At 42.9% G+C, this 26,928-nt stretch overlaps 1 protein-coding gene across 2 annotated transcripts in view; it reads left to right on the top strand.

The window, feature by feature from the left end:
* LOC144175125 (WD repeat-containing protein 48) overlaps nt 1-26,928 on the top strand; it is a 63,084-nt gene that overhangs the window by 14,939 nt on the left and 21,217 nt on the right. Inside the window, exons 6-14 of one of the 2 annotated variants that reach the window (XM_077704205.1) lie at nt 3,178-3,198; nt 15,409-15,599; nt 16,537-16,641; nt 17,861-17,980; nt 18,419-18,484; nt 20,138-20,225; nt 22,024-22,121; nt 23,017-23,124; nt 23,830-23,926. In XM_077704205.1, the coding sequence (XP_077560331.1) occupies nt 3,178-3,198; nt 15,409-15,599; nt 16,537-16,641; nt 17,861-17,980; nt 18,419-18,484; nt 20,138-20,225; nt 22,024-22,121; nt 23,017-23,124; nt 23,830-23,926 (894 nt within the window). The remainder of the gene's footprint in view (nt 1-3,177; nt 3,199-15,408; nt 15,600-16,536; nt 16,642-17,860; nt 17,981-18,418; nt 18,485-20,137; nt 20,226-22,023; nt 22,122-23,016; nt 23,125-23,829; nt 23,927-26,928) is intronic. The other variant, XM_077704206.1, reaches the window with a different exon arrangement.

Here is a 26,928-nt window from a genome sequence, read left to right as displayed (position 1 = left end):
AACCTATGTGTCATCATACCAGCCTGCTCTGTGATTGGCAGAGGCCGGCAAAAGCAGACGCAAATTAGGCAGAGCTTATAAGCTTACAGAACGAGCTATTTGCGCTTAAATTTAGCGCGCATTCTTTTTATATCAGTAAGAATGGTGGGACAAGCAGTGGTAGCTACGAATAGAAGTACCGATGCGTACTGCTGTTGGTACGGTACGCACTATGCTTGGTTTAGCTGCACAGCACTGCGGGGCTTTGGGGTTGTCTCAGACGACATTGGCCGATTGATGCAAGCAACAGTGTCTTGCGTGACCATATTTGTCGAGCGAGCACTATGTTTCACGAAACGATTATCATCTCCCAGAGCATAAACAAGCCAGGTTTAAATATGGTCAAAAATGAACCAAAGTCAGAAAACGGCTTGCAACGGTATGGTGGCGCCATCTAGGTTCACTAATGGTAAACAAGGCTTCGGAATCGGCTGCAGAGCAGTCGGTTCCTGTGATGTCATTACGCACCACGAAAACGCGATTTAGCATGAAAATCAAAATTTTAACTTAAATTGATTAATTTCTCAGTGAATAAAGCGTCGTTTGTATCTGGACAAGTGCTGGGGGCACTATAAAACACGAAATCTTTTGAATAAAACAAACTTGTATTTTGTCTTCATGGCCCCTTTAATGCCGCTACCAATGACATACCCTTAGTGGTAGTGGGAGATTTAAACGTGGAAGTCTCATGGCTCAATGTGCCGTGTCAACTGTTCTCCGCAATCGAGCGGTTTGGGTCTGGGTGGGTGTGTTGCACAGACAATAAGATGCCTACGACTGGGCAGCGAAATGGACACCCACGTGTGTGTCCGCTAGAATAAAGGCTGAGGCCTTTGAGGTGTTAAAACGCTATGGGGCAGACGCATGTCGTTCGCTTGGAGGATGAAGAGTGGAAAGTGAAGCGTCAGCCCGAACAGAAGCGTGAATGGGCGCAAAAACAATGGAAAGCCGCTGCCGGTGCCGCCTCATATTCCAGCTGGTCGAGTAGTAGCTGCTAATTCCTCCCGGATGAACAGAAACCATCCCACTTACAACGCCGACGTGGGCCAATATCAGAAAGCGACATGTCTGACAGTGTCTTTCACTTCTAAGTACCCGCTCATGACCGGTTGCCAGTTTATGCGTGCACGAGTTGGAAGGGGAGGGGGGCACTCGCATTTAGATTTCATTCCCTCACTGATGACATGTTCATTGGCGTGAGATTTAAATGTGGCTGTCAGACAGCCCAATGCGACCCGTCCGGTGTCCGGTGTCCTCAGTAGTAGAGTGGATTCGGTTGGCGTGTTACAGAAACAGTAAGATGCCTACGAGGCGGGAAGGAAAGAGACAGCTCTACGTTTGTCCACTAGAATAAAGCTTGGGTCTTTCCAAATTTCATTCAGGTAATTGGCTAGGAAGTACGCTCAGTTGTGAATTACAAACAAATGTGTTTTACAAGCAATTACAATTACAAACAAATTACAATACAATTACAAACGAAGGGCACTAATTTTTTTTTTTTATCGCCCTTGTTGCTACCCATGGAAAATCTTCGTGGTTGGCAAACAGCTTAAAACATGTGTTTTATCTGCATTTTTTGTTCTTTTGTTGTGCCTCAGAAGGAGGGGCAAAAGAATACAATTTTGATGACCAATCTGAAGAATTCGCATTTCTTTCATGAAAACATTTCAGTGTCCTCACATTCGAGCAAACATTAAAAGATCGAATGTAGGAGCTCGTTAGTTGAACATCTTCGGTATGTGTGGAATGTACCATAGAAAAAGAAAAAAAAAATGAACGGAACATGACAGGGTTGATACATTGCAAATGGCATACTTTCATTTTTGCTGCTGAAAGCTCGGTGCCATTCTTCACGACACCAACGTGAGCCTCCTAACATTTTAAAATATATTCTGCGTTGGGATTATAGTGCTTTGGAAAGATAAAGTTACTCAGCTGTCATTTTCTTTTCTGTGCTTGTGCATGGTGTGCCTCGTTCAGTGGCACTGGTTCTTGGTGGTCACAGGGAGAATGTTGTGCTGTTCATTTTGGAGCTTCTGCTACTGCCAAGGACCACTGGGCATTGTATTGAATGCAAAGCATTTTCTGGATTTTTAGACTCCATTGGGGTTCTTTTTGGGATGTTTGTGGGTGATGCTGGTTGCTCTTTTTGCAACTATTCGAATTGCTCTTTTCAAAATTGTTTGAAGCACATGATTATTTGCTTTGTATTCGCTTCGAAAGCAAGAATCACTATTCGCACATGCCTACACGTGAGAACAACCTCTTAACACTGCATTCAACCAAAAGAGCTTTTCACTGCTTGGTGCTAATGTTACTGGTATTAGTCGCCAAACCTCTATACTTAGTGCTGCAAAATTTACAAGGCTTTTTAATTTTTCACCTTTCCTCGGTGCTGTCAAAAAGAAAAAAAAATTAGCAGCATCTTCACTGAAATGCGGAGGTTAACATTGGTGGGGATTAGACCATGTTTGACAACAGGGCCTCTGAAGGGCTTAGCATATCCTCAGTGTTCTACTGCCCCTACCGCCACCTGTACAGTATAACTTTACCTTTTACCACGAGCGTCCGATGTTCCCCCACCCCCTCCTTCAGTTCCCCTATCTCATTTTTGACTCGGAGACTTGCAATGACAAGAGACAATGATAAGCAGCAGAGGCAACAAAATGGGGACAAAACATGGACGTTCCTTTTTACAGTTGTTACGAGTCAAGGAGCAATAGTATTGGTCAATTAGAAAACTGTAAATTTTAAATGTCCATATATGATAAATTAATGAGGGATTGAGATTGAGAACAGTATATAGGACCGGGCCGAAATCAAGAAAAAGGAGTTGCTAACACTAAAATTCTTCCAGCATTTCATTTGCGAGCTGCTTTGGTTATTCCAAGCTGTATAAAATACAAGAATTCTAAAAAAGCTGTGTAAAACTACTTCAAATCTCCTCAGTACCCTGGGGATAAAACAAGTCTACAAAAGCGAAAGAGGCCAGGAGGCACGGGGAAGGGAATTTGGGGAAGCACGCATTGTGAGACCAGAGCGGCAGCCTTCTCTAGAAGCCTTGCTAACCTGTGCCCACCTGCTGCCTTCTCGCATGCACCCTCCTCCCTCCTCTCCCTGCCCTCACTCAACCCGAAGGAGCAAGCGGCCTCAACCAGAGTACGTAAGCGCTGGGCTCAGAGCATGAGTGGTGAACTGTCGAGTGGCTGCATCACAGATTGAAAGGGCAGCGTTGTGCGAGAAACGCTTGGTTTTGGGAGGGTTGTGCCAGCAAACAATACATAAACTCTGTTGCGCTGCTGAGAATAACCACTGGGGATTGAATTTCGTATGAACGAATAACTGTATTTCGAGGCGAAATAAGTGAACTTAAGAAAAAGTACGTAAAGAAAAAAGCTCGCGGAAGCTTGAAAGGCCAAAAGCATGAAAACGGGTGTTGACACTCTGCGTTGCGATTTGTGACATCATTAATTGTCACGACGAAATTGAGTCGGCTGCGCTCGCGTAAGTGTTTTTTTATTAAGCTTGTGCGAATGGTGATTTTTGGTTTCGAAGTGAATACGAAGCAAATAAGCAGTTTGTTTGAATAGTGCATATGTATTTGAATTGAATCGAAATCAATATTTTCAAGCCGAACGAAACGCATATATAGTGCAAATTCCGTTATCTAAACTGAAATTTACGGTTTGTCGAGCACTGTTCACTAACTTTCTTATGGAGAAATAAGAGGCAAGCAGACATACAGAAGCTGTTCTGCTTCATTTTACCCGGTGGTAACTGTCATCGCATCTTTGACCGCAGAAACAAGTATTTCAGTCTTGATGTAATGGTGCATACATTCTGACAAGGTGGGATTTAACCAGTTCATTTAGAAAAATGTAAACGGTGGTCTACGAGTGTTCATGTCCATTCTAGGAAGGAAACGAAAATGAAATGCATGAAACATGGTCCAGGTTTATAAAAGCCCTCGTATGCATGCATGGTGGTGTCATCTCTGCTTTACAGCACTCTGCTTGCTGGTCCCTTTCTCAGCCCTAACAATGCACAAACTCTTCTTATAAAACATTGCATCACGAATATTCCAGTCTGTGCAGAACTCTTAAAAGAGCCACGCATACAAAATACAAGTTTGTTTTATTGGAAAAACAATTTGAGTCAAATTTTTAATTCTCCTGCCAAACCGCGTGTTTTCGTGACGTCTACAATGACGTCACAAGAACAGGTCTTCGAGTGAAACCTAGTGCGCCTTGTTTACCTTCAGTCTTCCCAGATGGCGCCACCATACTGCGAAGGGCCGTTTTCTGCCTTTGCTTTGTTTTTAAGCGTATTTGCACCTGGCTTGTTTTTGTTAAGGTAGAAAATAATCGTTTCGTGAAACATGGTGTTCGCTTGACAAATGTGGTCATGAAAGACAGCTTACGCTAATGTTCCCTAAATTTAAGTGCAAATAGCTCATTCAGCAAGCTTATAAGCCCTGCCTAATTTGTGTTTGCTCTTGCTGGTCTCAGCCAATCACAGAGCTGGCACATATGACATCATAGGTTCTGTTGTGAGAAATGAGCTAGTGGGTCGCATGGCCATTCCCTTTTTTCCTAAGTATGTAGCTTATTTGAGCTAAGCTTACGTTAAAAGTGGTGTCAGTATGACTCTAACAAGGCACTCTTTCAAGTGAACCAAACTGTGTATTCCAGGAAGGGCATTTTGTGCCTAAAATAAACATACAAAAAGAGTTATAATAGAAATAAGTACCAAAATTTGTTCAAGTGCGTGACAATATGCATGCACGGTTGGAAAACTAGCTTTGCCAGTGCCTTGATGTAAATTCCTATTAAATAAAGCCTCACCTTGGTGATTAAGAGGGCAAAGCTAGACAAGTGTCTCGTTTTTCTTGTGTCCTACGTAGAACAAAAGGCACAGCAGAGGATAACAAAAGGTCAGCTTAGCACATCATTTGACCAGAAAACCTGAAACTACGTCAAAACGCAGCTAGACTTGCTTATTAGGTTATCAGGATGCTGAAAGAGAGAAGCAGGAGCGTGGGGTTGGCTCAACGAGTGCCAAGGGTATAAGAGGCGCTCCCCAAAAGCATCTCAGACTTCTGTTTGGCTGCATGTTACCTGTGCACTATGGGAAAGCTTACTGCCGGCAGCGAATGAAGCACCCAACCCGGTACACGTGGTGCCGCACGAGTTCTGACTGGTTGCAAAGAGCATATTTTACACTTTCTTCTTCTTTTTTTCTCTTGCAGGGCATTTCTCGTTTTCAGTGAGGCCTAATTTCATGTACCCGAGTTCATTGAAATGGTCAATTGTTTCAAACTTCAGAGTAATTCAAAAATATCCGGTGTTTACGTATAGTGCCATTAAATTCTAGGCCAAATCAAATGTTGTGCTATTCGTTTTGGTGTTTAAATGTTTCAGGCATTTGCGCGGCCCTAGATTTCGGCTAGTAAACATCACCAAGCAGGCTGCTTCATTCTACACATTTGAGGTACTTTTTATGCATTCCCCTACGTGGCAGTACTGTATAGGCGATGTTGGTTTGTTCAATACTGGCGTGTAGTTCACCAGGGCGGCATGCATGAACTCCATGCTGTTTTAGATACATAGAAGAAAGTTCGTGCACATTGCGATGTGCTGGGGGAAGCTTAGCTTTGTTCATTTCTAAAACCCCTTCGCATCTCTTCTTCGTAACTCCTAATTTTCTTGTCTATTAAAGGGACACTAAAGTTGACTTCAAACAGAAGTCTGACCTGCCCAGATCCATTTTAGCATCCATGCCGAAGGACGCGTTAATTGCTGAGAAATCGATAAGCAAACGCTGATCAAACGTGACACAAACAGCGACTGCAGTCGCTGTTTGCTTCATGATAAACCGGAAGCAAGTGAGGCACTGGTGATGTATAGTGGTATAGAAGCAACCAAATAAAATGCTACCATGTACCAAGTGGTATGGTCAGTCTCGGTAGAACCAGTTGTGCTTTCCCGATCTCCCACGTCCTTTGCTCCTCTAAACCACTAAGCAAAACCTAAAACCTTCCTTCTTGGGCTTCATGATCATTATTGATGCTTTGTTGAAGGAAAACATATTGTCTTTTTGACGCTTCGTGAATGTTGAGGCCCCATGGTGGACCTGTCTTTACTATTCCGCAATTTTCTACCTTATTATTAAAAAATCTATGCATAAGAGTGGTATATTCGTGTTTTTCAGAGAGCTAATCTATCGATCAGCACCAACTTGTATATGCAGTTGCCAAAGTGGCTCCCCAGTGCCACAAAGAAAGCTTTATCTGGATGTCACGTGAGTGTCTGCTTAATGGGAACTGTTGGTCTTATCTAATACCAGTAGTGTTTCTTTTTTATTTGAAGGACGTGGAGAGGAATGACCAACTTGTATAGCTTCGGGCTCACGTGACACCCAGATAAAGCTTTCTTTGTGGCACTGGGGAGCCACTTTGGCAACTGCATACACATATTATCATGAAATTGTCGAAGTCGAACCAAAAATGAGCCGGAAACCTGTCTGAACCAATGATCTTGCCAATAGCTAACCCAAACTTGAAACATTTTTGTATTCTTATAACGGCAAAAACTAACTGGATGCACGCAGACACAATAAAGCAGTTACCGGTTCGCAACAAAAAGGTTTGGCCGTGCGCTGTTAAAAACATTGGGTGCAGTACTGTTTTGGTGTTGTTCTCTTTAACCTGCAATCAACCTTGCCTTCTGATTAATCACAAGTATCTGAATGCACTATTCTTGGTCATGACATGGGAAGTGGGATAATGCGGTTGCACCAAATGGCTGTGCAAGAGAAGCAATCTGTGTAAGCCTGCAGGCGATGGGAAGTGTAGACCCTTCCTTCCCAATGCATAGGTTTTGCTATGACTAGTCCAGCCTGCATCCTAAATGGCCTACATCCTGAATCTGCCTACTTGTTGCATTTCGAAATTCGTTGGAAAGGGTAAATGCTAGGGAAGTGTGTTTTCGTGAAGGGAAAAAAAAAACGAAAGGCCAGGCATGTGGTGTAAGGATATTGTGCAAGTGGATTAAACCGTGAATTATTTGTGCCTTGAACTGTTGAATAAGAACAAAACCAATGTGCCAGTTTTGCTCCGGACAGATGTTCCTTGCTTTCTCCGAACTTTGGCGTAACCAGACATGTCGTTGTTGCAAGGGTAGGGCTTCTTTTGGTTCGTACTAGCTTGAAAATTGTTTTTTTGGGACATGCGGAGTGGACTAGTTTGAGTTTTTTCACAAACCAAAATAAGGGTAATGGACGTAGCCATAGCTGGAAATGTCCATCTGACTTGCTGTTGCCTCTCACCATCAGGCCTCCAAAAAAGAATGAACTCACGACAACCAACGTATCTATTTGATTATTGTGATTTGAAAATGTAAAGGATATAAAAAAATAAGGCCAGGTTTTTATGTTGACTTGTTCTTCACATGAGGCAAAACAAAAAAAAATGATTTTCAATCAAGATGTTTATTTTTTGTCAACTGTCCTGAACGCCTCACCATCCTCATTACAGAGTTAGATGGCATGTTTGTCTGCGCACACGCACTTTTCAAACATCTGCAGAGGTCTTAATTTTTTTTTAAACAAACAGTTGTCAAGTAGCGCTAGTGTCTTCTCATTTCATCCTTGTATATCTGTATGTTTTACGCTGAAGTCAAGATGCAGACGAGCTAGACAGGTTATCTTTATGACAACATGAAAATGTTCAGATTTCAGAAAATGTCCCTGATTATGGATCACCCCATGTTCAAGTCTACCCCTACTTTTCGCCTCCATATTTTCGGAGAAAGGGGTCTACTTGCAAACGAGTAATTATGGCAGCTGTATAGCGGCAGTTCCTAAAGGGACCACGAAGACAAAATACAAGTTTGTTTTATTTGAAAGATTTGGTGTCTTATAGTGCCCTCAGCGCTTGTCCGGCACCAAACGACGCTTTGTTCGCTGAGAAATTACGATTGAAGCCAAAATTTTAATTCTACCGCACGGTGTGTTTTGCGGCATCGACAAATATTGTGTCCAGGGCAGGTTTATAAAACACAAGTGAGTAAGCTGACTAAGGCTTCCGCCCATGGCAAAAACTTTTTTTCTTAGCCAGGTAACCATCTGCCTTCACAGGTGGTGTAACGATAGCAATGAAGAGCCACTGTCTGCACACATTTTTTTTTTTTCTTAGCGTACTTGCACCTTTCTTATTGTTATGGTTGATAGTAATCGTGTCGGGAAATATTTGGTATGACTCGACAGGAAGGGTCATATAAGTGCAGTTCCTCTTGGGACAGTTTCCCAGTGTCATGTCAGAAGTCCAACACGCCCGATGGCTGCACAGCATCGGGCGGTATAGTGTGCGCCGTACGCACTAGTGTTTATGTGTTTGTTCATAACTTCGATATCTTAGCCCAACATTCTTACTGCTATAGAAAGAATGTGCACTAAATTTAAGCGCCAATGGCTCGTTCTGTGAGCTTATAACCCCTGTTCAACATGGTTAGTTTGCGTTTGGATTTTGTTGGCCTCAGCCAATTGCAGCAAACTTCCCATAATACATCATGAATTCAGTGCAGAAAAGAAGCTAGGGTGTCGCATGCTGACTCATTGTTTTCCTAATTTGTGCAGCTTACTTCAGTGAAGTTTGTGTTAAAAGTGGCATCAGTGATATTTTAACGAAGCAATCTTTCAAATGAACCAAACTTGCGTTTTGCTTCGTCTGCGTGGCCCCTTTAACCCTTTCACTGTCGGGTGCTTCTGGCCGTGGCGCACTCCCACTGTCGGCTTGGTGTCCAAAATATGAGGGAAGAAACATAGTGATTTATTTGACTGTGACAGCGTTCGGAATGTAACGCATCGATAGGAAAGAGCGTGGGGGAGAAATCCCCTTTCTTCGAGATATTTTCAGTTTGCCGTGCACGCTTCCAGGACGACAATTTCACCGTTTCAACACCAGAATCTGATGCTGCGGAATTTGCACCCCTTCCTTTGATGAGAAACTCTCAGAATGCGAGTTCGAGCTCGGCTTGCATTCGGATTGGAATCAAGAACCGTTGCTCGTGTTAAGTCATGGTTCGGTCTATTGGAGAGGGCTAACCTGGCACACCCTAGCAGACACGGGAACAGAATAAAAAAAAAAAAAACTGTAAACCCGTTATGGATTCCACAACAACCTTGGCACCCATAATCGCACGCGTGCCGCAAGGCCACTCATCGCGACAGAGTACAGCGCACGGAGCAACCAAGCTGGATAAAACTAGAGTTTCAGACATTAGTAAGTGTTGCGCATACGAACAAAAGTCAGTTTGATATATGTTTGGGCCTGAAACATAATCAGTAATTTCTGAAAGAAGCATTTTCGCTTTTCGTAGCTGAAACATATGCGGCTTTACTTGCGTAACTTAACCGCTTTAGTGGGGATTACTTCACGATATGCGGGTCATATTGCAGTACGTCACAGATAGCAAAATTTGTTGAGCAGACGCTGTGTTAGTACTAAATTTAATTATTCAGCCATATGTCTTGCTCCAGCTTGCCAAAACGAGCTCTTGAAAACTATAACAAGAAATAGTGAGTTCTTAAAAACCAGGGCTAAATTTCTAGAATTTTTTTAGAAATTTAACCGCGTTGTATGTTTGCAGAAGCACTTGGTATTCATCCATTCATTTATTCATACTGCAGGCCAAGATGCTGGCCCATGCAGGGAGGGCAATACAGAACAAGAATACAAACAATGCATGAACAGGATGCTACCTATAACATGTCACGAAAACTTCCAAATACTTGACTTAGAACAACCGCGACATAAGGACAACACAAATAAATCACAGTGGGGCAAAACGCCTTGCCCCGACAACGCAGCACTAATATAACAAAACAGCAGGTAATTTTCTTATAACATGCAAGTGGTCACAAGCCCAGGTTTAGATTATTCTAATTTATGAGGCAAGTAGTTTTCCAGTTCTTGTAAGAAGTTTCTTGATTGCTAAAACCTCAAGGGGGAGGGAATTCCATTCGTTAATGGTACGCACAAAAAAACTATTCATGTGAGAATTTGTATTAGAAAATATTGGCGTAATAGAGAGGTTATGTCTGTGTCGTGTTTTTTGGGCTTGAAGAAAAGTTACGTAACGAGGTAGTTTAAGTCCGATTTTCCCACTTATCATACTATGCAAAAACTGGAGACGACGAACTTTGCGCCTGCGTCCTGGCAAACTGATTTTATTTGTAAGCATTAGTAACGTTGCGGAATCCCGTCTTTTATATTTTCCAAAGATGAGTCTAACAGCCTTTCTTTGTACACGTTCCAAATTCATAGTGTCCATTTTAGTATGAGAGTCCCAAACAACCGCCGCGTATTCGAGTTTCGATCGCAAGAAAGTGTTATAAGCTAACAGTTTGATTTGTGCCGGCGCCTTCTTAAGTTGTCTCTTCAAAAGCCACAATTTGCGCAAAGCTGCTGAACATGTAACGGAAATATGGTCTGACCAAGATAATTTATTACTAAACTTAACACCTAAATATTTGTATTTTTGTAACTTCAGTTATGATTGTGTCGTTTAGAACGTAAGAAAATACACTAGGATCTTTTTGCCGTGTTACCCGAAGCACGACAGTTTTTTGAATATTTATTTCCATACCCCATAGTTTGCACCAATTGGAAATTGTGATAACTGAATTTTGCAAACATGAGTGATCGTTTGGAGAAGCTATTTGTTTAAAAATGATGCAGTCATCTGCAAATAGGTTAATATGCACTCTATCAGTGATTTTGTTAGTTATATCATTTATATATATCAGAAATAAAAGCGGTCCTAGTATGCTCCCTTGCGGTACACCCGAAGTTACTTGACGAACACTAGAGGAACATTTGTTAATTTCTACGAACTGCTGTCTATGTCGGAGGTAAGCCTTAATCCATGATATGATATTTGAAGGGAGTCCAATGCACTCGAGCTTACGAATTATTTTCCGTGGAGAACCTTATCGAACGCTTTACTAAAATCAAAAAAGAGCATATCAACGTGTCCAGATGAGTTGAACACTTCCGAAATTTTGTGAATAACTGACACAAGCTGAGTTGAAGTAGATAGGCTCATTCTGAACCCGTGCTGTATTGGAGACGAGACGTTGTGATCTACATACAATTCTTGTAATTCTTTTTTTTTTTTTACATGCTTTAACAGTTGTTCATTTTCTGCGTACTGTTTTCTTGTTGCTACTGCAGAGTAGCTACTGGAGTTTTGCGTGTAACTAGTAACTGTCTTTAATCATAGGGTTCCAACTTACCGCTTTTCGCTGGCGAAGAGCCTCTTCCTCCAAGTTGAGGGATGAGGCTTCTGTGAAGACACTGAGACATTAAACTGGCCAGTTGGGTAGCATCACGGGTGGGCGTTTATATTTATCTCTTTATTTTTGTATATATTTCTTGGTTTGCACATATTCACTTAGCTCTCACCAGCTGTTTGGAAAGGGGGTCGGGGCTTAAGGCAGTCGCACTTTAAAGAAGAATCTTTCAAACGGCACCCTTTTCTCTAAGTAGGCACGAGGGGTTGGTTTTTTTTTTTCTTTTTACATTCTGTTTTCTTGTCTGCTTGCTCTTAGTTCTCCGGCTAAAGAAGATTTGTGTCGCGCGTTCGTGTCTCGTCCTCTTTAGTAAAGTTGGCTTCAGAGCCCGGCAAGCCCTGTCATCTGCCCCATTGAAGGGCGTGTTTAACTTTTCGACTAACCTCCTTTTGCATTGTGGCGGGAAATTCAAAAAAGAGGACCGAAGAAGTGTTGCCTGTTTTGCCATTTTGGTTCGCATTTTACGACCACTGTACGCTTCGTACTTGGGGCACTTTGCTTTTGTGTGGTTAGTTTGGCAATATCTCATTGAAACCGAGTGCTGTGACGTCCTTTAGAATGTTTTAACGCCTTTGGACGAGGATTTTGTTGACGTGTATCTTCGATGAATGTGCTGGTGTGTGACAGAAATGTTCGGGCATTTTAGTTTGAGATGATTTGTGTATTCGTGCTACAAGGACATTCGTGTGGCTTAGCTTTTAGCGTGTATTTGTACGCCTGAATGTGGAGGCAAAATTACATTAGGCGTTACAAAGCAGATAAAGGAAGTTTAAAGAAAAGAACGCCATCAAACTTGGTATCACCAACAGGGAAGGCGCAAAAAGTCAGCTGGACTATCAAAGTGAACTTCCTTATTGAGCCAGTGCTGTCAGAATTGAGAAACCTGTGGAATAATCTCAGAATTGGTGAAAGCGGCAGGGGAACTGTTCTAGGAGAAAGAAGTTACAAGTTAGTGAGGAACAAAACTATAAAAAGAAAGGGCATGCTGTCTCAAGAAACTAACAATATCTTTAAGAAAAACAAGAGTACGAAGGTTTTGATACCTCGACAGAGTCCGTTAACTAGAACATGGAATTTAGAGTGGGTTCTTACGAACACAGCAGTTCCTCAAGTATTTGTATGCCCAAATTTTGTATCCCCCGCCTCCAAATTTCTCCAAATGCCTTTCTGTCACTGTATCCCTCTCTAATTTTCCACATTTCTTACGCAGTTTTTTTCTAATTATTTTATAGCTCCACAAACATATTATTTATGGGTGTGTGAATGTCTGAAACTTTGGAATATTGAAATGAACAATAAGATACTTGACATGAGACCAAATCAGCTAGCAATATAGTATTTGAAAATTTAGTATGTATGTTGTAGTGTGTCGACGTTCTGAAGTACAGATAGGTACTTCAGATTGAAGTACCCTTGCCTTCTGATTGAAAAAAAATTGCAGAAAAATGGATTTATGTCCTATTTTTATTCATGATTTGCATGCATTGAAAAGAATACTTGCAAATTATTGGCCGTAAAATAAATATTTACCAAGCTGTCCCACTATTAAACCTAAATGACAATTTTTACCTCTATCTTCAAATTTTTCTTTTTTTTTTAACTTTTTGTCTTTTCTTTTCTTTTTCTTTTTTTCTTTTTTTTTCTGATGGGACCAACTGTTTGTCCTCAGTATTCTGGCATGCATTGGTCAGATTAGCATTTCGGAGCTAATAAACTGGATATGGCACTAAAACTGTAAATGTAATGTTACATTACACAAATATATAATATTCTGTACTTCGGTTGACCAAAATATTGTTACGTGGCGGCAAGACAGACGACATGAACGACGAGACAGTCAAACAATGTATTTACAGCTTATTTGCATGGCGGCCAAGCTGCGCGCACCCAAATAGCTTCTTCGTCGTCGGAGGCTGGGATGACAAAGCTACGCTGCATTGTCATCTTCATTGTATTCTCGTAACAATATTAGTATTTTATGAGATAAAATTTGGGGGGGGGGGGCATAACTTTTGTGATGAGAAGGCAATATGCAGCTGTCATATAGTTACACTCTGCTGCACTTACAGAACACAAAGTAAAGTAAAGTAAGCCAGTATCTGTTGCATAGCTAAAAAAAAATTTGGGTGGAATGGTGTGGGGCAACATAGCATGTACCTACGTTCAAGTCTAGGTCATCAGTTTAGGGGAAAGCCAAGGAGTAAGCCTTTGCTAGTAAGTTTCTGCATTTCAGGTACATGTGCAACATTTAACTTCTGCTGCTTGGACAAAAACTGCTTGCCTGCATATTCTCACCATGCCAAAAGACACTGCAGGGAAATTTCCCAGTTTCTTGATGGAGGCGAAAAGCAAGAACGCCTGTGTGTACGAGATTTCGGGCATTCAAAATTATTTCGGAGCCCTCCACTACGGCACGTCTCATCGCCTGCGTTGTGTCGCCGCGTTAAACCCTACAATCGATCAAAATTTCCCAGTGCTTAGGTTAAAAAGCACCAAGGATAGCTTAGATGCCAGGGACTCCTTTTAATGAACACGAATACACAGAATTAGCCCTTGTTACTGCAAGAAATAATCTTCTAAAAATTAGGGAAATGAGTCCTTTGAAATAACCTTGGACTTTTCATCACACAATGAACAGCTTTTGTCATACTTTTATATAATTGTGTTTTCTTTTTTGTGTTGAAGCTATTTAGAAAAACAATAAACTTGTCAAAGTTTACACTGACAGCTTGGAAAATCATTCTACATGATACAGGTGTGCTGATAATGTCAGAAGCCTCTCTATATTGCGCTGTGTTCTCGATGCTTCTTTTTATGCATTTTGGGTTGTTATCAGAACCCGTATCCTTGTTTAAGCTTGAGAGCCCATGAAGAAACCCATCCTGAAATTTTGAAGGCCCGAAATGTGGGATGTGAATTGCGAGGAATAAAATATTGGGTATGAATTTGTGTTCTTGACAAATCCCGCCCCAAAACTTCAATGCAGTGTACATACGTGTATGCAAATTTTGGGCTCAGCTGTCAAAATTAAAAAAGAAAAGAGAAGTTTCACCTTCCTTTTGACATGGAAACTACGAGTTTCCATGTCAAAAAAGGAAGGTGAAACATTTTTTTCCCTTTTTTTGATACCCAAAGGAAATAAAACAGTATTATAGAAGATTCCTTGCACAGAATATGTACACCTTTTTGATCACACTGACATAAAAATCTTGAAAAGCTCTTGCCTCTAATTTTGGGATGGCTGTGTGAAGATAATTAGTCTCATAACTCAAAAAGTATAAGAGGCACCCTTAAAGCAATTTAAATTGGTGACATAATTACATAAATACTCCTAATTTGACCAAATTTATTCCACAAATGAAAATGTAGTTTTACTTACCATGTCCCCCCTAATGTCAGCTTGACATTCAATGTGTTTGACTTTGCTTAGCATGTTGTTAGGCTCAATGTTAATGTTAACTATTGTTAAAGGTGAACTTAGGCCTACCAACACTTGCACATACCCACTGAAGGGAATTTTCGTTTTGATGATGGCTGCAGTCAGAAGCTGATGGTTGACTCATGGGTACGTACTCATACGATGAAGCAAACATACATGGCGAAACATCTCTGTGGTGACTTACGAGTTCCTATTTGTATTGAACACATCGAACATCAGCACTAGTAGTTTAGAAGTCCCATATTTTTAATGAGCACACTCTTGTTTAGGTTCGTGTTACTTGTGTAATTGAAGTTGACTTGCGCACAAGTTTTGCATTCCTGAGCCTCCCGTTAGCCTGGAGCGTGCATTACTACCCGTGTTCTTCTGGTATTGTATACTTGCCATTCGCAAAATCCATGCCACGGGTCGCTTTGCATTTACACTACCTCAACACGCACGCCAACCCCATGGGATGACCAGCCGACCTGGCAGAAAACTGTTGTTTGCGCTCACTCAGTAGAACAGTAGTGGGGATAGTGGGAAACCTTGGCTGATGTTGTTGTGGCTCCCCACCTCTCGTCCTGTCCTTGCGACAGCGTCGTCGCTGACGGACAACAAGGACAGCATCTACAGCCTGGCCATGAACCCGTCGGGCACGGTGATCATCTCGGGCTCGACGGAGAAGGTGATCCGGGTGTGGGACCCCCGCACCTGCCAGAAGATGCCCAAGCTCAAGGGCCACACGGACAACGTCAAGGCCCTCGTGCTCAACCGGGAAGGCACGCAGGTGGGCGCCTCTTCCTGCACAACTCTGCTGCTTCACAATCTTGGTGGCAGGAGCACTTCTTGGAAGCTGAAGGGTGTTGGTGTGGCACCTGTATAGCTGGGGACAAAAACTGAACTTTGCCATACATTGAAATGAAGCTTGCTTGTCAAATCATGTAGGTAATGTCTGCGTATGTGTCCACGGTTTTCCTTTACGACTCCCGGCAGCAGCCGCAAGCACTTGAGTGTTGCCAGGTGATAGGCTAGTGCAGGGGTGTACAGGGCTGAAAAGTTAGACATCAGAAAGGAAAATTTCTATGATAATTGCAAAGGCAGTGCTTTGCTTCTTGAGGCTAGAGCAGCCCGCTGCTTGCGAACCAAGAGCTTTTTTGGGAAGTATTCACAAAATGATGGGGTATGCGTGATCCGTGGAAAAGAAACAGAAACTATGTGGCACATAGTGTTAGAATGCCAGGGTATCCATCCAAATCTAGATGGGAAAAAAAAGATTAGAATGCTTGTGGACGAAAAGCAGAGAGGGGAATATTGCCTAGGACAGCTACCCCCTGTAACAGAAAAATAAGTACTTTGTGCCTAATAAGTTTCTTGGGCCTGCCCTAAGAGCAGCACTAGTATTAAATAAAGAGTGTAAAACATAGGTGTATTAGTTTCTTTCTAGTTCTTTTTTGGTAAGATGACGTGTCATCACCCCTCTACAAAGGGGATACCACTATCAATCAATCATCATCATCATCATCGTGCCCCTGTTTGCCCCAGTGCAGGGGGGCTGGTTTTCAATACAAGGGGCCTATGGGGAGTTTCGCAACTGGTGTATGTTGAGTAACTGATTTCAACGATGGTAGAGGGTGAGAGGGCTCGGTTGTAAGAGTTCTTTCAAGGGAAACATAAGGTGGCATGTTTTTTGCTTTCTGATCTGACCTGGTGTTGTTGGCGTGCAGTGCCTGTCGGGCAGCTCGGACGGCACGATCCGGCTGTGGTCCCTGGGACAGCAGCGCTGCGTAGCCACCATCCGAGTGCACGACGAGGGCGTCTGGGCGCTGCAGGTGAGCTGGACAGCCGACACTGGCTGCGTTCCTAACTTCACCTTACGGGGGCACATGGGTCTTTGATCAAAAACTTTATTTTTACAGTTGTGATGATAAAAATTGGGGGACATATGGAGTTTTTTATTCTGATTGTAGATAATTTGTTTTTGTGTAAGCAAATGCTTGTGTAAAAAAACTAGTGGAGGGATAGAGCTAAACAAGGTTCCAGTGAACTGTGCACAAATCAAAGAGTGCAATAAGACTAAAATTATCATTCTATCTGGTCTGTACCAGAAGTTACGACTATTTGAAGCTTGTGCCTGGAAGGCAAAAGCAATTTTTCTAGTTCCCACGTTCCAGGCACAAACTTCATGCGGGCGTAGCTTCTGCTACAGACCAGATAAAATGATAATTTAAGTCTTATTGCACTCCTTGATTTGTGCACAGTTTACTGGTACCTTGTTCAGCTGCATCACTCCGGCAGTTTTTTACAGAGGCTGTCAAAAAATCAAAAATAAAAATCCGAATAAATGTGAAAGTAGTTGTTTTACACCAAAACAAATTTTATATCCACAATCAGAATGAAGAACTACATATGTCTCCCAATTTTCATCATCTTGTGTAGGCTTTTGTGAATGTGCTCTGACTTGTGGCTTCCCTGCAAAGGTTCGATTAGCCAGTACCCCTACAATATGTGCGAAGAGAATTTAATAGAAGCTGTGCAATACTGTTCGCTATCAACATGTCAGTGAAGACGGCAGCAGCAATTATGATGGGTTGTGTTTAGCTTGTTGACCAGTCTCCTGTGTTGGGGAAGATGAGATAATGGTGGTGATTTTTTTCAGTGCTGGCATATGATTTTACAGAAGGGTGGGGTAGAACCTAGCCACTTTAACTGAAAAAATTGTTGTGTTTGATCTGTCTTTTATGTTCGTAAGGGCAGCGCAAAAATGTTTCCAGACATATTTCTGACAGCACGTCACAGCTGGACAAAGGTTGCGAAATGGCAGTGGAATGCCTGGGAATATGTCACTAAAGTTAAACTGCACCAATTTTGTGTGTTAATTGAATGCAAAATAAAACAAATATACCCCCTAGTTGCTTTTATTGCTTTTTAATATGAAGGCAGACCGTACTGCTTCAAATACGCACTTGCTTGAATGTTTGTCACAGGACTATTACGTGGCCTTCTTGACTATGAGTGCTCTGATTTCACGCCGGATCAACTTTTGACCAGGTGAACGAGAGCTTCACGACGGTGTTCTCGGGTGGCCGGGACCGCAAGGTGTTCATGACTGACCTGAGGAACCCCGACAACCGGGCACTCGTCTGCGAGGAGACCGCACCGGTCCTCAAGGTAAAAGGGTGGGGGCAGAGACCAGCGGTCGTTAGTTGCATAGAGTTTTGTACCAATATATAGTACTAGAGGAAGATCAGTCACGGCAGTCATGTGCCGTCATGGGCGCCGCCGTAACATCTGAAAGCCTTCCTCTCCTACTTGAGCTACCCGCCGCAGTAGCTCAGTGGAGGCGATTGATTTCCGGCTGCAGAGGCCGCTTTTCTGATGGAGGTGAAAAGCAAAAACACCCGTGTGTATGAGATTTAGGTGCACGTTAAAGATCCCCAGGTGGTCAAAATTAATCCGGAGCCCTACTGTGCAGCACACCTCACAGCCCAGGTGTAGCTTTGTCGCGTTAAACCCCACAATCAATCAATGCTTATGTTTTGAAATAATCGAAAGGCCCAGTGTACCAGGTGCTGTTTGGTCTCTCACACCTTCCCACATTTTCTGCAGATGATCCTCTGTAATGACACCTCGTCTCTCTGGGTTGCCACAACCGACTCCTCGATCAAAAACTGGGTGAGCTTGGCCTTTCCCACACGCACATTTGTGACCGAGTGTCAGGCGTCTCTTAATTAATTAATTAATTTGTAGGATGGCCCATTGGCCTAGTAGGGAGGAAAAGGGTAGGAAGGAAGACAAAAAGAAAAAAAAAAGAAGTGCATACAGACATGCGTGTATATGCTGTACATTCGCAATCACATGCGGCAATCAATGCCTGCCTCGTGGGTGTCACGTGAGGTCACATATGGTAGTCTTTTCTGGTTTATACTTATGCATCTCAATAACATGACCACAGCTGAAAGGAATTTTGGGGTATTGCGAATTCTACAAATGACTCGTCCGAAGTGCATCCGCCCAGTGCTCTAAATTTCCGCTGTTACAAGCTCGGTCTAAAGCCACAATCAAATTGCAATGAACTGGCGACTGCTTCAACAGTAATAGCAGTATCTCGACAAATGGCTCAGACTCACAGGCTAATATGTGCGTTCGAGCACAAAATGTAGCATGTTTTTACCCCTGAGGCAACTTTATTGTCAGGTCGAGTTTTGTTTCATTCACCGCCACAAGTAATTAGCAGTTGCACATTTAGTGCAAGTACCTTAATGTAAGGCCATCATTTTCTTAGCCGTTGGGAAGTCTTTTTTTTCTTTTTTTTTAGAGGAGTTGTATCATCTACGAAATTTGCTTTGTGGATTTTTAGCAAATTTATGCAGTGAAATTAAAAGTACCAGTTTCCACTTGTGAACGTTAGGCAGCAAGTTTGGTGGTGTGCAATTTGTAGTGTGGTTTTCTGAAATCATCAGACAAAGGAAGGATCTGCAGTGTCAAGAGATGGTGCTGTGGGGTTTAGAACTAGTAGAAGTGTTGATTCGAGCATCACATGTCAGTGTAAAGGTGTTTGGAGCAATTCCTTATGAGTGAGAAGAACTGGGCCATTTTTTCCAGACGCAACAGCTAAACAAAACGTGAAACTGGACTTGGTGGCTGTTCCTTTAATTGGAAAAAGTCCAAGGCAATGACACAGACACTATAATGGAATATAATCAGTTATTGTATCATCTTCTTCCAATTTCCAAAATGGTTTTTTTTTTTTTTTTTTTGACGCCCTAAGGAGTTGACTTCTTCAACATAGTGTACATAGAACTCGATTTTTTTTTGTGAAAACTTGTGCTGACAGAAACCATCTTCCAATAACCAGAATGTGTCTGAAAGCTTAAAAGATTAAATTAGGTACTCGAAATTGTTGCTTTGTGCTTCCTGTGCTATAGAACTATTTCTGGTTCACTCATGGGACCGCTGAAGTTCGGTTGAATTAACTAAAACAGTCATTAAAGTAATGAAATTAACTTCCAAATACATAGCCTTGGTAGTCTAACGGGACCTTGAAATTTGCCAGCTTGAGAGATAAAATTTGAGTGAACAAATATTGATTAGACAGACTGAGCACTTCTTGCCGCAGCGTTGTGTAGACACGTACATCAATGTTAAACATTGTTCCTAGTGGGGAATGGGTAAGTATTCAGAGCTCAGGAATGGGCATTATATATAAAAAAAAGAGGGTCGAACAGGAAAGGTGTTTGGGCTTGGTGATGTTCTTCTGTCGAGGGAGTCCCCCCACCCCATCTGGCCCTTCACCGTTTCTGCCAATGCCCCCTTGCTGGTGTGCAGCCTGTGAACAACCGGTGCTCCCAGCTGGACGACTACGACGCTGACATCCTGGTGCCGCTCAGCCAGAAGCCGCAGGCCTGCATCAAAGGTGAAGGGGGGGGAGTGAGGGGGCACGTCAGCTCAGATTGAAGAGTGAGAGGGAGAGGCTTCTGCAGAGCAAGCAGACTGCCGGGCTGTAGGAAGCTGCAAGAATGGTGGCCACGACTTTAGTGAATTTGTACGAGGAACTGGCTGAGGGTAAAATGCGGTTGGAAGTTTATGGGAGAAGCATTCGTACTGGCCGAACATCAAAAGGCCAGCAGTGATGATGATGGTGATGACTTTCAGGTGCGTCGCACCACTCGTGTCACCTTCACCAGTTCATGCAGTCTGCATGCATCTGCCTGTGTGAACATTCCTTTTACTGCACCGTTCGCTTTAAAGCTGCGTGCATTTTTGGCAAGGATTGGAAAACTCCTGCATGTGGGTGTTCACAAATTGCTTGCTGTTAGAGTAACCTGATTGATCCGTATGCAGTTAGCACTTCATCAGTGAGTCAACTTTGTGGGCCTCAATGCTGCATTTTTTTATATGCCCTGTCTAGCAAGCACTTTCATTACATAGTGTATCTGTACATTTTTCACGTAGTTATTTGTAAATAAGATAAAAAGAAAAGGCAACCACTACTACTGCTTTTTCATATGGGATAGGGAACTGAAACAAAATCATCACTCCCAGGGTTGAGGAAAGAGCAAACGAATGGGGCACAGGTGCACATGTTTGGGAATACTATAAAAATAATGAATTGGTAAGGACCAGTTTAACTTTGGGACCTCTCTCTAGTACCTGTAATGTACTAGTAATGTAATCTACTGTAATCTACTGTAATGTAGTAATGTAATGTTTGCACTCTTGAAAAGAAAACCATAAACTTTGACTTGGTTTTATCTCAAGCGAGGTTTTTTTTCCCCTCTGTTAAGCTCCAAACTCCAACAAACCACAGTAGGATTGCGCAAGAAATTAAGACTGCATTTTTATCACGTAAACGGAACAACTCAGTTCACATATTTTTATGTGGCATCTGTAGGCAGTCTGAAGTGAAAGTGCAAGGCACATTCTCTGGACGCACTCAAATTCTCCAGTGGCATAAATACTACATAGTTGTGAAGCCATATTTGTGAAGCCACACTAACTAGTGGCTTCATAAAACAGCGATGTTGGGGCCTCTCAGAAGTTTCACAAAGTGAAGCTTCATAAAGTTGAGCTTTGTTTGCCTCTCTTGTGGCCTTTCAAAGTTCTGCTGCTGGCTGCTGTTCCCTGGCCAAATGCACTACTCGTGCGCAGTGACCAGAAAGAGCATTCTGGGTTGCTCACAGAACCAGCAGATGGTGCACTGGTCTCCGCAAATGCCGCCCGTTAACATGTGCCTGCAAAATTGTGCAGAAACGTTGTCGCAGCGGTCTGAAAGAATTGTCATGCAGAAGAGCAACGTCTTTGCTAACAGCAAAATGCTGAGCAGGCCGCAAACGTATGCTAGTTATGCTGGCTTGAATATGCAAGTCAAGACAGCGACGTGTGGCTACAAAGAAAGGTGGTGAGCATCGTGAGAGCAATGGCCAGAAGCAACAAGCAAAGTAGAAATGCTACACCCACTTTCATCTCAATCCACTTTTGCCTTGACACCTGTGCAATTAATTGTTTCAAACAGTGCTGCTTGAACCTCATTGTACACTTCAGAACACTGAGATAAATGGTGATGTAAATATTGTCAAAAGCTTTGTTTTACGTCGATTCCCACAAATGCATGGGGTCCGCCAGTTTTTCTTGCTCTAGCGACTCGTTACCTTGATAGGGTAGCTATATAAAGCATTGTCTTATGCCTTTCTTCCCTTTCCTCTTTCCATCAGGCAATCCCAGCATCCGGCACTACACGGTGCTCAACGACAAGCGGCACGTCCTTACCAAAGACACGGCCAGCAGCGTCGCCGTTTGGGACGTCCTCAATGTGAGTGGGCGTCGTCGTCGTGCGAGAGTCTTCTCGCGCTACCAAACTGGAAGGTCTTAAAAAAAAACATCTCTCTTTGTGTTGCAATGCAATGCTGGCCATCTACAACGAAAACTACTGTATTTTCACGGGTATAGCCCGCACAAATGATTTCATTCTATCCTATTCTAAAAAATCGACAGACCTCAGGAGTTAATTTGGGGGGAAGGTAGTGCTCGAATTTTTCCCCTAAACATAGCTTCACTGCCGTGCAGCTTACACCGTGAGGCACGGGGCGTCACCAGCTGTTGTTGTTGTGACCTTCCTCATGCACCATTCTAGCTGGTCCATTGGGAACACTGAAAAGCAAAAATTAGAGAAGCTTTGCTGTTCAGTGTTGAACTCGTGCAATCCTGTTGCTGTTGTGAACACTGTTTCCTTTGTCCAAGGTAAGATGCTGCCATGTGGCATGATGGGTAGCGCTGCTCTCGCTAGCTTTTGGGAACTTATAGCAGCGATCTGCTAGCAATCAGCTCAGTGAACATGCCTTGTCATAAGGCAGTATGCTTTTTATGCATTTATCTTTTAGCAATGCACTCCTTATGGCATCTGAAAAAAATGCGCAGTTTGATAACAGGTGGTTTGTTTGTTGTCTGAATGAACACTACAGAATGGTGTGGTACTCCTTTTTTTTTAATAAAGATTCAATGGTTGTAATATTCAATCAGTGGTGTGGGCAATATGCAGAAGAGTTTTTTTGCAGCCAACAACAAATAAGCTTAAAAACCTGTTTCAGCCTTCAAAACGGTTTAAGGCTAAAACCATTGCCATTTTATGCGCACGAAACTAAGGTTTCTTCACATCACCTTTGCTTTTTTTTTTTTTTTTTTTTCCGCCATATTGGACATTCTTGCAGGCCTGCAAAGTGGAGGACCTCGGCACGGTCGACTTTGAGTCGGAAGCCAAGAGGCGCTTCAAGATGGTCTACGTTCCCAACTGGTTCTCCATCGACCTCAAGACTGGGGTGAGTGGTGGGGTGAGGGCCACGCGCCCTCTGCCTCTACCCAACTAGTGTCACTAAATAAAGTGGCTGTATTCCCATTGTTCTTCCATGGGGCTCAGCTCCATTGGATCCCATGTTTGAGATCACTGAGGTCTTTCTTGGTATTACAGAGCTTGGAAATGTAGTTTTCTGGACTCCTCTTTCAACAAGGCATAATTTCTGCAAGTTCGTTGAAACAGCTGTCTGTCTATGTTTCTGAACATGGACTCCTCTTTCAACAAGGCATAATTTCTGCAAGTTCGTTGAAACAGCTGTCTGTGTTTCTGAACATTGAAATACAGTAAACACCCATAAAAACAACATCGCTTTATTCTGAGTTTTCACTTTTTTTAAAGCTGTTTACAGTTCCAAGTACAGTGGAGGGAGAACAAATTATCCCTGTTTTTGACTAAGCACCGCTGTAACAAGGGTTTACTCTGCTTTGAAAATGTTCGAAGTTCTCGAATTGAGCTATTTGATTGAGAGCCAAACTGAATATCGTACCTATTTGCTTTGGTGTTCAAAAGTTTTCAATAATCACGCACCCCTAACCAATTCTAACACGCCTTGTTGGTTATGGAATCGAATCAGCTTGCAGTCTGCGAGGGAATTTTTTTTGCTTTCTCGTTTTTCTATTTGCAAGCGGGTGGTCATTTCTAAAGGTCTTTCTCGCCCCGCCCTTTCCAGTTGCTGTGTGTTCACCTGGATGACCCCGACTGCTTTGCGGCCTGGGTTTCGACCAAAGAGTCGGGCTTGGGACCGGCCGACGGGCCTGACCCAAAAAGTGAGCAAGCATTCTCCCCTGGCATTGGGTTGGTGGTGCATTTGAGAGCTGGGGCTTGACAAAAGAATCTGCACATTCATTCCACGTTGTGCCTTGTGTAAGAAACATGTGCGAGCGAAAAGGCGGAACTCCAACTGTAGCCAAGACGTGATGATTCCACTACAGTAAAACCTCGTTACAAGAGACACTGTTACAAGAGACACTTGGTTATAGGAGACATTTGAATGAAGGCGGTTTGGTCAGTTTTCCTATGTTCCCCATGTTAGCAGCATTGCATACAAGAGACCTTGGTTACAAGAGACACGTTTCTTGGGTCCCTTGAGCGTCTCTTGTAACGAGGTTTTACTGTATCACGTGCAGTTATCTGTACAAGACACACATTACTACGTGGGCATGGTCGTGTTTTCTTCTTTTTTAATTGAAAGTACCCTTAAGGGCTCTGGAGAGGGGTATTACATAGGTGGGGGGGACAATTAAAAAAAAAAGTAAGAAACATACTGTAAAACACTAAACGTGGTACAAAATATTCTCAGCAAATGTATATATGCAGGGAGAGCACATCAACGAAAGTAACAGTATATAAACAAAAACAATGCAACATTGAAGAGAAAAAGAATTTGTGTGACACTATTTCTGGCAAATATATCTAAACGGTGGTGTGACTGGGAGCTGACCAAGTTTTTTAGTGTAGATAGATAGGAGAGGAGATGTTCTGTATACTGATTTTGTTCGACCTTTCATCCTTTTTGGTCTGTTTGGACCACTCACACTTGCCTTTGTGTATCTACCTTGATGCCTTGCTTTTGGCTGCCACAGGGGCCTGAATGGGGCTTCTTTAGCCTTCAGCTGATCACTGCAGCTGTAGTAATTTTTTCTGTTCTTCCTAAATATCAGGACATAATTAGCCTTAGAATGTAATGGAAGGCACAGACAGACTTTGTTGTAACGAAATTGAAAGAGGAGCAGGAATTTGGTATTGCCGTAACTGGGTTCGCACAGGTCCTTGAAAACCTTTGAATTCAGAGGTGTCATTTTCAAAGCCTTGAAGTTCCTGGAATTTTTGCGGTCCTTGGAAAACCGTTGATTTCATGGTGATAATCAGTGGCAGTGTTTTTTCGCAAGAATTTTTTAATGTTTATTTTGCATTTTAGGCTTTAACTAATGTAAGAAAGGATTGTAACAACAAAGCCTCAGTGTATTGCGCAAAATTACCACTTGTTTAGTGGATTTTTGTTAAGCACGAGGCAACATAAGGAGCAGGAACCTGTCAATCCAGTCCACATTGTGATACGATCCAACAGAATCCGGCTCTTGTTTGCCTTCCTGCATTTTTATTCCATCGTAGCCTGTGGAGACTTGCTTGTTGCTGGTTTGCTGTGCCTCATCTGCTTCTTCTGCATTTGCTTTTATGCGGCCGGCAAGTGGGGCACGTGTACATAGCTAAAGTTCATCATGCTCAGGAAACGCACCTTTCAGCAGTCGTGGCTAAGCAAGGACCTGTACAAAGACTGAGCTTCATCAGACACAGCGAGTGCGAATCATGCGAAATTCCGTCCGTAACGTAATGTGTCGAAAGGAAAGAGCGAATGTGAATCCGAGTGAATCAGAATGCGAATCCTAGCTTGGCTCGTATTCGGATTGGAAACGGAAGTACCATCACTCCTGTCCGCAGTTGAAGGCCCCATGCGGTCGGCCACCCGAAAGTAACAGGCAACGTGGAGGGAGCACTTCAAGCAGCCCGCACAACGCACAGAAATGATGCATTGCGAAATCATGATGGCTGATAGGGATAAAAATAGAATACAAAAGTGGTACAACAACCTCGTTTGCTGCGGATTGAGTCATGTTTCGGTCTATTGGAGAGGCAGCAGTGCACTGGGCTAACCTGGCGCACCGTAGTGGACGCGGGAGCACAGTAATAATAAAAAAAATTCTAGAAGCCCGTTGCGGATGGCACAACAATCTTTGCACCCATACAGCACGCAGAGCGACCATGCCTCCCAGCAAAGATGGGTGGGCGCGGTCGCTCTCCACTCTTCAATATACCGTTGTGGAAAGCTTGCGAGTGAAAATACAAGCTTCTAGAAAGATTCAACAGATGGCGCGAACAGTCCAGGCGCGCCAGCTTTTGCGTTATGGCACGAATTTTTGAACACACAATGGAGAACGTACCAGTACGTCAGTGACACTGCGGAGGAGAAATGCGAAAACGTACCGGTACGTCAGTGGCAGCGAAAAGGGCTAAAGGGTACCTGGTGACGTGCATGAGTGCAACATCTGTTGTGCGGTCCAAACACTGTCATTGGGCGTTGAACTCTGCATTCAAGGCAGACGAGTTAGTGAGAGATGCCGAGATTTTGTGGACATTGAAGGTGGTAACATCTCACTACTTTAGTTTGTCACTGCACACAAATGACCTCGTCAAAAGATAAGCGTTCCAAGATCGTGAAGTTGCGAAGGCCTTGCCTTGTGGGGAAAAGTGCACTTAAGTGGCATGCCGTGTCTTGGGACCTTTTTCTTCCATTTTTGCAACTGGAGATAGAGAAAGGTGACTGTATGTTGTCCCGTTCGATGAGTCCACTAATGATTGCTTGCATCAGAAGCTAATCGATACGCTCAGATCTGGAAACTTCGGAAAAAGAGCAGCTTGCAGGAGCAAGGCAGTTGAGAAGGTGCATTGTTGAGGAGGAAATCGATGACCTAAGAAAAGCCAAGGCAAAGCTTGCAGCAACAGTTGCTGATTTTTAAGCTTATACCTTCGCTGACAGAGCAGGAGGTGCAGGCAACATTATGTACATTGTCAACTCAAAGTGCGTGGGAAACACAGCAAAAATGAAGAAAGAAGAACTTGTAAACGTCAACCAAAAAGTAAGAAAAAAGGCGGGGCAGCATTTACAAACTCGTTAGCACCAGTTAAGTATTGTGCACTTATGTTCTTGGGTATTGCACAATAAACAACTTTGGCACTACGTTGCAAAAGCTGTTCTGTTATAAATAATTCC

Source organism: Haemaphysalis longicornis, unplaced genomic scaffold, assembly GCF_048455015.1.
Source record: "Haemaphysalis longicornis isolate Haplotype H1 unplaced genomic scaffold, Haemaphysalis longicornis Haplotype H1 scaffold_3, whole genome shotgun sequence".
NCBI classification, from domain to species: domain Eukaryota; kingdom Metazoa; phylum Arthropoda; class Arachnida; order Ixodida; family Ixodidae; genus Haemaphysalis; species Haemaphysalis longicornis.
This window is presented reverse-complemented; position numbering and strand designations above follow the sequence as displayed.